General features: G+C 34.3%; 1 protein-coding gene across 1 annotated transcript; it reads left to right on the top strand.

Annotated features, from left to right (window-relative positions):
- The first annotated feature begins 3,659 nt into the window (after window positions 1–3,659).
- On the top strand, window positions 3,660–9,382 carry LOC117316480. The gene is made up of 3 exons (XM_033871087.1): window positions 3,660–4,056; window positions 4,545–4,709; window positions 6,926–9,382. Exons 1-3 carry the CDS (start codon window positions 3,693–3,695, stop codon window positions 7,213–7,215), a joined length of 819 nt encoding a protein of 272 aa, XP_033726978.1. The 5' UTR covers window positions 3,660–3,692; the 3' UTR covers window positions 7,216–9,382.
- The last annotated feature ends 1,960 nt before the right edge of the window (window positions 9,383–11,342 follow it).

Raw genomic sequence — 11,342 nt, 5'->3', positions numbered from 1 at the left:
TTTAACGTAACAATTCACATTTTGTACAAATATTATTTATAACTAATTAAGTGTGTAAGAATGAAAGAAAACGGATGGCAGTATAGAACACTAAAATGAATACCATCGTAAGATAATAATAACAACAATATCAATAAAATAAACAAGGATGCATGAAAGTAGAATGAATGTAGAGAAAGGTGAATGACGAGAGAAAGCCCTCCTTCGAGAAGACACTGTTTATAATGTCTAAACTTTGTTTTGAATAAAAGAAAATATGTTCTTTTGAAAAAGAAGATAATTTGGAACCCATGCAGGAGCAGGGGAATGATATGTATGTTGTATCTCACGATTATCATGAAAGTCGGCTGATTAAAGTGTTCCTCTCCTGAACATGGTTGGTGTGTGTGTGTTTTTTGTTTGTTTGTTGTTGTTGTTGTTTTTTTAATGTTGTTTTTTTCTCCTGTTTGGGGATCATTCGAGATACGAAGAGTAAAACCTGTTGTTTCCCAACAGCATGTCGATCGTAGAAGACGACTTAAGTGGGCTTCCTGCAGAATCGGGGATTTTCTTGTGTCTTCATTGAAGAGACCAAAATAGATCTTCTGTTCCCATTGCGACTTTTGGGACTGTACAACAGTAAACTATATACATGTATTATAATTACCACACACCTCTGGCTTCTAACTATATATTATAGTTACCACACACCTCTGGCCTCTCACTATATATTATAATTACCACACACCTCTGGTTTCTCACTATATATTATAATTACCACACACCTCTGGCTTCTCACTATATATTATAGTTACCACACACCTCTGGCTTCTCACTATATATTATAGTTACCACACCTCTGGTTTTTCCTCACGTACATCGGTACCAGTGGACGGTCACCATCATCAGTTATCTGTGGAACAGGTAAGTAGGTAAGTCTTTAATCGACAGCAACATTCCCATTTTACTCTGGTACTGTGACGGTTTCTTTTTTGCTATTTTACAACAGTTTGAAGCCCACTCTATCACACTGCATGTTGATGGTAGAAGACGACTACAAGCCTTCTATTTTGTTTTATTTCCCCCCCCCCCCCCCCCCCCCCTATCATTTCTGCCCTGTGGTTTTTTGTCTTACGTCTTACTCTATGTGTCTGCTTGACGCCTGTCCTTATGACCCTGGGTGTTAAGAGCGTGGCTTTGCACAAAAAAATAATAACACAATTCAACGAAGTGGCCAGAGCGTTGCGAAGCAAAATAGGTTCATTTTATATATACATGTATGTCTGTTTTTTTGGTATTTGATAAATTTTTTTTTTCACACAATGTATTTTCTTATTTTTTCATGGAAACAGTTACTGAAGTCCCATAGAATTTTACAGTTGTGTGGTCAAATAGTACCGTTTTAATTATTCTGTTCTATGTACAGAGTATCTAAAGTCTTACCTTGTTTCGCTTATAACTATATGGAGAAAATGATGAATCGATCACTACGCGTACTATCAGACGATTAAAGACGACAGAGTTATCTCCCATTATCAATCAGTGGCAAATGGCACGTATGATGTCATATAGCTTATCAAGACTGCAGATGTCATTTCGAGGACATTTCTAAGCGTTTTGAGATAGTTTAAAAATACACAAATGCATGCAAAGGCATCGTGTATGTTACAGTTAGTTAAAACTATAAATAAAGCTATGCATAACGTTGAAACAGGAATTTCAGCCGGAAACCAAGACGGATATCTATATAAGATTCTGTGAGCATGATTTAGAACTAGTCCGTAATGAAGTAAATAACTTACCAATGCGTACACCACTGGCGGATTTGGGGGTGGGGGGGGGTGGGGGGGGTGTGTGGCACCCCCACCCCCACCCCCAACTGAAAATCCTGTATCCGACCTTGTACGCTTCAGAGTATGTACAGTTTACAATGTTATTGAAGACGAAATCCACTTTTACTATAAATGTCTTTATATGATAATGTTAGATAAATCACGGGGACCTGAGAACTAGTTACAGTCTGCGTGTAATTGGACATCCCCAGTATGTATAGCACATTTCCAGACCTTTTCTGTGGGCTAGATTAATCTAATGAACACCAAGGGAAGCCATTTTTGCCGAATTTTAATCTAGTCCTCCAAAACGTGTGAAAATGTTCAGATGTTCAGACCAGGGAAGGTCCAATTACACACAGACTGTAGCTAGTCCTAAGTCCCCGTGAGAGAAACGCATCTCTACAAAATGAATCTAGAAATGTCAGAAGATGTTGATTATTATTAACCTGTTATTATTAAACTTGTCTATGCATTAGTCGTTGGAACTGAGGAGGTCTGCTTCCAGTATAATCTAATTCTCTAAATTTATATTGATTTGTAAATGTTTGTTTGTTTGGTTTGTTTTATTTAACGTCCTATTAACAGCCAGGGTCATTTAAGGACGTGCCAGGTTTTGGAGGTGGATTTGTAACATCGTTATGTATGTTTGTTGTATACATAATTTGACATTTATCATTGTGTACACTGTTGGAATTAATTCTTTGCCCCATTCATATACAGTTATGTGGGGGGAAAGAAGTAATAAAACGATAATCTTCCAGATAGCACTGGATCTTTGCAAACGTATGTCACCAGGTTAATATGGGGCAACACATAATCTTTATAATTGCTTTAATATACTGACATGATCGGATGCGTGATACTGCGCTAGTAAACGGGGGGGGGGGGGGGGGGATCACCGCCCCAGCAGTGTAGAGGATAGAGAGAATCATTCGGAATATTGAGAAGTGTGAAACAATATCTGAATTTAATTGATTGACTTGAACTGAATTATTATAATGGAAATTTATTTTTTATTGATGTGCCTTTAACAAATAGACAGTGGTCGGTGGTATTTCTTACTTATATCTCTAAGAAATTATTATCTTAATGTTATCCATTCAGTACATATGTACAGAGACGTCTCCGATATGTACCATATAAGGTAAAAAGTGGCTAAGTATATATAATTTTGTCTGAGTAATTATATAAAATGTCAGAATATAATTGTTTTACATACAAAATATACATGTAGGTCTCTCTCAAGTTATCCCATATGATAAAGATATTTATCAAAGTTGTACAAAATGTACAGTTTTTGTGCGTTTCAGTTCTGCAGAATTTTTTATTATTATTATTTGCATGTGGGGATAATAACGGAAACAAGAGTTTTATGTCCGGATGTACTTGACTAAGACATGGATATAAACTTTTTTATTTGGTAATTGTTGTGCCTTAAGACAGCATTTGATGAATATGAATAAATAAATAGGTAACTAAATAAATAAATAAATCTGCTGTGATTGAGGGGGATTTCTGACGATAAAGAAGATGCCCGAGACACTAACATGAGGGTGATGTCAGTGTCCAAGAATGTCAACAACGCAGGTAAAAAATGCAAACAACCAATTGATTGATTTATATTTCTTTCTTAATTTCGTTGTATTTATCTTTTCAAAAACAATCCATATATTACTTAAATGTATCTTAATATGCATTTACTCTTAAATCCGCTTATTAATTCTCACATTGAACCTGTCTACCCTAAAGAAATTACTATTCCATTTTGAGTGTAGTGGGAATAGGTAAAAATCCGAGTAAATCGAACGGCGGAAACAGGAAGCTACACAGGTGCGAAAATCGACTCGTCCAACGGAACAAACAGGTAGAAATAACAAAATGGCTATGGTCAAGGGACGAAGAGACTGGGGAGCGGACTCAAATGCGGGGGGATCTGTGGTTACTGAGGCCACCACAACAGCATCAGAGAGGAGAAGGATTCGGGAAGCAGGTCTAGGATATGTTTATTGGTTCTCCTACATGTGTGCCATCGCTTCCCTTTTTCTGACTTTCACGGCGTTCGCTTCACCGTACTGGTTCAAATCTTGGGGACGAGTTCACAGCCCGCTCGCCAATGTGGGCATGTGGCAAATTTGTCTCTCAGGATGGGTTAAACCAAGAGATCCTAGTTTGAGGTCTTATGTTGGATGTTGGTGGATACATTCAACATTCTTTGAGGAGGTTTTTGACGACATTATGCCGCGTGAGTATACCTTTACAGGTGTAAACGATACACACCTGTATTGAAAATGTAGGTCACTAATGAATCATCTGTTATAAACTACATTTACTGTAGAAATATTGATATTTTCCCAAAGTTTCATTGTAATGAAAATGTGTTTTATTTTAATGTGTATCGAAAACTATTTGGAAATATAAACGAGTAGCAATTTTAATGTTTACTTGTATAATGTTTATGATTCATACATTTTACCAAGGGGACATAACTTTCGTTGTAATTTTTGATGAACCGGTGAAAATAATCATCGTAAAACAAAAATGTCAATAAAGTACAGGCATCAAAATTAATTGAATTTTATCACCGATTGAAATTCAAAATTTGGGAGTCAGATGTACAGAGATAATGAATTGACAGCTCCTTTATATTATTAGTGATTAAGTACCTTTAGTATACAAACATCTGCTTTTGTACGTTTCTCCATTTATATTTGTTAATGTGTTTATCACCAGCATGGTTCCGAGCTGTCCAAGCCCTGGTCATCTTCACCCTGTTATGCTGCATTGCAGTTGTCTTCTTGATGAGTTTCTACATGTGTGAAAACTACAGGATCAAGTACTACGAAAAACGAAAATTCAGGATGTTTATGATCATTGCTACACTATTTTTCGCTTCAGGTATATAATTGACAACACCTTGAATAGAACCATTGTTCTTGTTTTGACTTTTGTAAATACAGAATGATAAATACAGGGATCACCACAATTTCAAAATGATAGGTGGAGGAAAACATTTCCTCAATTTGTTTTTGCGTGATTATGTACTTTCGTGGTTGTCGTGAAGTATCGCGTTGCAGCGTTTTGAGAAATAACATTAATAATTAAAATTAATATATACAATATAAGATTACTCAATTTACTAGTAGAGGATTTATATTTTTAGGAACCAAAATCTTACAGGGCATCAAGTTGATCCTTGACTTCTAAGTAATTTCAGAAGTAAAATTATTATTTCACAAAAAAGTGTCAAACATGTCAAATTGACATGTACATTCAAACTCAAAAGTCAAATATGATTTTATTTCAAAAACATACTCTTGATGGTAACTGGATGCTGTGTATTTCATGTGTAGCAGAATTTAAGTTGTTCATATAAAGTGGAGCCATTATTAAAGTAAGGGACACTTTAATTTCCTTAAACTCTTCTGGAATATAATGCTGTCCTATGGCAATTAGGAGATTTCTTTGAATTGAGAAACATTCCAAAGCCAGCATTTTCCTTCTGATGAATTGTTGTGTTGTACTGGATAATCAATTTAATTGATTTATTACTCGTTTTACCTCTGACTATATATGACTAATCGATCATGATTTTTTTGTGATTGATCATGGTTTGATCAATATAATATTGAATTTTTTAAGATTTGAAGCTGACTTAGACAATTAATATGTTAACAATATCACTAGTAAATTGAAATAAAAATATACATTAAAACAACATTTTAAAACAATGCTAGATATGCCATAAAACATATCCAAAACATATTCCCCATTTTTGTTTGTTTTTGTAGATGATTCCCTTTCTCTTCATGATCAATCAATAATCAATCATTTAAGAAATTGCAATGATTAATCATGAAGTTAATAGTGATTCCAGACACTAATGAATTGCTTACTTGTATTAACATTTTCCCATGAATTTAAAGTTTCAAAATATGAGTCATGTCACGATTCTAATTTAAAAAGTCATTTTAGAGAGATAAAACCCTGCGTCCAAGGGACATAATTATGTTATTACAGGGCACAGACTGTTAGGGTATATATTAGATACAGTATATAGAAGATATCTAACAATGTCTTCAGTAATACCAAATATATTTCACGAGTTTTACATTTTATAGCAAAATATACCAAGGCAGCTCAATCTGTCCTAGAATTCATTGCGTTCCTCTGTCAACAGCTCACAAATGTACGCCAAATTGTGGCATCATATTAATGACGGAGAGCTATATGCAAATCTTATTTTTCCCCGATGTTGTTTGTAATAAAGCAGTGTTAAATCAGAAAAAGTGATATTTTTCACAAGTGAAAAATGAAAAATGTCACTTTTATAAAATGAATAACTTTCGATATTTTACTGGTAAAAATGTAATAAAATTATATATCAATGGTTTTACTGGTCATTTTGGGAAATTATCACCCAGTGGAAATCCGAAATCAGCCAAGTTTCTGGGTTCTGTGTCCTCGTCACAGAGACATCATATTTCTTTGAGAGACTATAAGGACAATATAACTAATCATTATCAAATGTCAATGTAGCCCGGCCCCCCACATGAAAAATATCAAATTTAATAGTATTGGGACATTGTTGACCTCATTTGATAAGATAAACATCACACACAATCGGAAATGAGAGGTACAGTAAATTAAGATGATAGTAGACTCACAAGATTGCAGTATCCATTGCTTTGAAAAATAGAAAAATCAAAACAAAACAAAAACAAAATAGCTCACATTAAAAGATTGTAGGTCTATAGCTAGTGGTAGAACATCGGGCGGCATAACCCTTAGAGTACCTAGTTCGAGTCCCAGCACAGCACTGGGTTGTAGCGTTGTACAAGATCCCTTACTCTATTCCAATTGACTTGGCTGTAAATGAGTAGGTAATAACTATATGGCAGTGCAAGAACTGTAGTGTGCTAGCTGTAAGTGTGAATGGCAGCTCCGGCTGTATGCATGCACATCACCATAGGAGTTGAGAAAAACATTGGCTGAATTTGTTAACCCCTTTGAGACCGCTATATATGATAGTGTTGTGATATAATGGTGTAACATGTAAATATAAGAACTCCAAATAATAATCATTTTTAATATGAGGACTTTTTTATTTCCAGGTATTCTGGTACTGATCTGCTCGTTCGTGTTTGCGTTCAAGGCCAAAGATCCGAATTGGATGCCTAGACCATGGCTAAGCTATTTCTCATTCTCGTTCGGATTCTACGTCCTGTCTGGGTTTTTCTCAGCATTTGGCGGCCTTGCCTCATTCATCAAATCTACAGACATTCGCAAAAAGAAGAGGAGAGGTGGGACTCGAGTGCAGGATAAACATCGTCCCCCACCTCCTCCAGCGGCAAGTCAGCTGGGAAGTACTACCACTGGGAAGGCCTCCGAATCTTTCGTTTAAGTGCTCTGCTTGTCTTCAGTTTTATCTAAGCTTGAATACCCAGTAGTGTTACATATTGAGCTTAAACAACATGAATTAATGAAGGGCAAATTGGACAATTTTTGGATTAAATTTTAATTGAAAAAATTTTTTTTTAGAAAATACCCATAAAATTAAATTATGCTATTGAATTATCATGTTTCTTAATTGCAATATTTACTTCAAACATTTGTATTTGTACAATTACTGTAACTAAATAAGTAAATGTTGTGTTCTTTAGTGAAATTTGTAGAGATCCTTCAAGCAGAAAAAATATTTTCTATGCTAGGTATATGTTTAATATACATTTAATTTAAATGTTAAACTATTAACATTGCTTTACCTAGATTTTTAACTGGCATACAAAGTGGATGTATGCTGTTACTTCATTAAAAAAAAAAATATTGTACTAAAAATGTAAATTATTTTTGAAAGATAAAATCTTCAAAGTACATGTACATCAGTAAATTTGAGACCTGATCAAGTCTACCTACGATAAACAAGAATTTATGTATTGTAAACGATGTTTCGTATATCAAATGTATGCATGGTTATTTGTATTATCAGGGGAGGTAATCCAAGCTACCAAAGACATGGTAATACACAGGAGAATGTAGTCAACAGAGATGTCATTATTGTACAAAATATCACTGTCTGATCAGACGCAAAGGAAACTTTCCTAAACATTTCATCGGTGTAATCCTGTTAAAGTTGATTGACATGATTTTAAACTTGTATTTAGAACTTATATTTTAATTTCATTATAACATTGTATATATCATCTGAAAAATGCCATTTTTACCATTGTATATATAAATCTTAGGACACCAGGAACACAATGTATATAGGTACATATTCATGTATATATAGGAGTCATTGAATTGATTTACATTCCATTTCCCTAGCTTAAATCTATGGCATACTTGTACATTCCATATATTTTTGATGTCTATGACATGGTCTTAAACAAAAACGTCTTTGTTACTGTCTTCCAAACCAATATAAACCTTCGTTATACTAAGGAAATATAGTAATGTCACAGAATCTTGACAACAACCCAACTCACTTCATAGAAAAATAATTTATTCAAATTAAAAACGAAATTGATTACATCCTTTAATTTTTGTGTACCGGGTTAATCATAATTATATTTAAAAAAACTGCGTATGGTCTACAAAGTTGCTTGTTGATAAGCAATAAACTAGAATCACAAATAGAATCATGATAGAATTGCTGAACTTGAATATTGGTGTCCATCTTGAAATCAAAGGGTGCATTCTTCAAATTTTGTACAGAAACAAAACCCCTTTAAATTTGAGGAAGATAAAGTTATCCCAGAAATCACTGATAAGATTCTACTTAGTCTTGCTCATCAACAGAGCTCTGTATTCTGTTTCATATTCTGTATTTCTACAGTTTCTAGTATACGTCTGCCAATAGACCTGTAGATAATCTCAGAAATAGTTTTTAACTTTTACTAGTTAAATCAAGTGTTTAAGGTTTTGAACATGACACTCGTGATCCGGACTTATTCATGACATTTTTATGTACGTTCTCTAGAAATTGTAAATAATCTTAAGAAATGTTAAAGGTTGTTATGTTAACATATCACTTATAAATTTTTGGCAAAAAAATTTTCGTACTTGTGTATTTGTCAGCTTAATACAAGGGTTTAAATTACAGTAGAAATTATACAATATTATATGTCACTTAATATATTGCTTTGATCAGTAAATTTAATATTGATATGTGGGGGGGGGGGGAATATTTTTCACTTAATGTTCAATTTTATGATTAAATCACTCCATGAATTAATTGGAATGCTACATCTCTGCAATAGAAGGCATTATTAATTAGGTTTATTGTATTACATGACTAAAGGAAATTGAACCAAGGACCCAGACTTTCCAGTCTGATGCCCTACTGATAGAGCTAAATAGAACATTTCTCCTGTCATGTCGGTAGGAAGGAGCTGGTACCAGACATTTCCACATACATTATCTGTAGAGAATAGAAGTATACAGATTTTATATACATGATTAATTTGTAAGTATCTAATTAAAGTGTGTCATATTGTATATAGTAAACGGTTATTTTTTATGTAATTGATCATTTTTTATACAAACTGAAATAAAATAATCAAGCAAAAGCATCCTATTTTTCTCCTTTACTCACCTGTGAAGAATTAAATGTGTTGCTACACCATTTGTCCATGGGACAATTTTTATTAAACATATTCAACTGAACTGATTGAAGGGACTATGGAAGCTGATATCAATGCATCCCAGAGAATTCTGGTACGAATGACCTTGACCTACTTTAAACTTGACCTGTAAATTATATTAACAACAGTGACCCCATTTCAGATACATCTGTATTTGGGACAGTTGTGTTTCTAGTAGATTTCCAGCAAATGACCTTGACCTGCTTTAAACTGTTAAAAGGTTTGTTTGTTTTTGTTTAACGTCCTATTAACAGCCAGGGTCATTTAAGGACGTGCCAGGTTTTGGAGATGGAGGAAAGCCACCGGCCTACGGTCAGTACCTGGCAACTGCCCCACTTGGTCAGTACCTGGCAACTGCCCCACGTAGGTTTCGAACTCGCAACCCAGTGGTGGAGGGCTAGTGTTAAAGTGTCGGTACACCTTAACCACTCGGCCACCGCGGCCCTTGTTAAAAGGATCGTGTAAGTTATATTAACAATTGTGATCCCATTTTACGATATTTGGGACAGTTGTGTTCCTAGTATAGATTTCCAGCGATTGACCTTGACCTGCTTTCAAGGCAACAGGGGTCAAATGTGATCAGATCTTCCAATTAGTTGTTCCAGAATACAAAATCCCAAGGCAATGATATTTGACTTGTAACAATAATAATAATATTTATTTAGGTAAAGCATACACAGTACAATAGTATCATATATATGTTATATGATATTTACATCGTTTCCTTATTTTCTTAATTTCATAATAGATAAAAACGATGAGTGATTAATGAATACTATCACAAATATTGTTGAAATATCACAGTGGACATACGTATCACGTTATATATTGCACATTAGTGTTATGGAGTAAATTTGCTTTACCTAGGATTGCCCATGAAAGCCGATATACAGCTTATTTCCAATGGGGTCCTCGAGTAAAAGAATTTTAATCATAATAATTATTTATTTATCATATTAAAAATTTGTCAAAATGTATAGCCATTAAAAGTGTAGGTATCAAATACACTTTTTAAAAAACACTTATCAGAAATCGAGGTATTTAACTTGGGCTTTCACATCCATCACCTTAATCAACTGTAACAAAGGGTTCATGTCATAAATCGCAGAACTGGTGAGCTATACACATCTGAGCAGAAGGCCGTGTGAAGTATTGTTATGAATTTTAATCCGTCGTCGGTAATCGTTATTTCCTTTTAACGAGTTTCCCCAACAGCAGACATCAAGACAGTTTTGGTCATAATGTCAAACGTCTGCATGGTATTCGGGTCTTAGGAAATTCCAGCGAAAGTCAAAGGTAAATTAAAGATGGCTATAGTAACGTGGAAATTTAGCTTGGGTCAAATGTTCACGTAATGGCAGACCCGCCTCTCCCCGTGGGATTGGACACACCCAAACAATGCATGTAAACCTCAACCTCTCCTCGTCAACATCGTCGTCGTTGTCGTCGTCGTCATTCACTAGAGACTTGACCATACGCGATGGTTATTGTATAGTTGGTTCAGGACAAAGTATTAACCCTGAGAAATTCAGTCTGGTACCAATAATCTGCCATCCGCCCAATCAAAATTTTAGTAATACGTGTTGTGAAAAAAACAGACATGCAACGCATTTATTACCCGATTGTATAGCAATGTTGATCCAGTAATCAACCAAATTACATAACCTATCTTATATAATAAATTATATCGTATTACATAGAAATAAGATATAAACAAGATATCTTATATACTTTATAGGATATCTTTTATAATAAATAGAATATCTTATATAATTTATATAATTTGGATAAGTACTGGATCAACATTGCTCCAGGAGTAAATGATAACTTAGCTTGTCATACAATCGGCCTATTATCCAGTGAGTATCACTAGTGTAAGATACCT

This window comes from Pecten maximus, chromosome 18 (genome assembly GCF_902652985.1).
Source record: "Pecten maximus chromosome 18, xPecMax1.1, whole genome shotgun sequence".
Taxonomy (NCBI): domain Eukaryota; kingdom Metazoa; phylum Mollusca; class Bivalvia; order Pectinida; family Pectinidae; genus Pecten; species Pecten maximus.
Note: the sequence above shows the minus strand (reverse complement) of the source record. Positions and strands in the feature narration are given on the sequence as shown.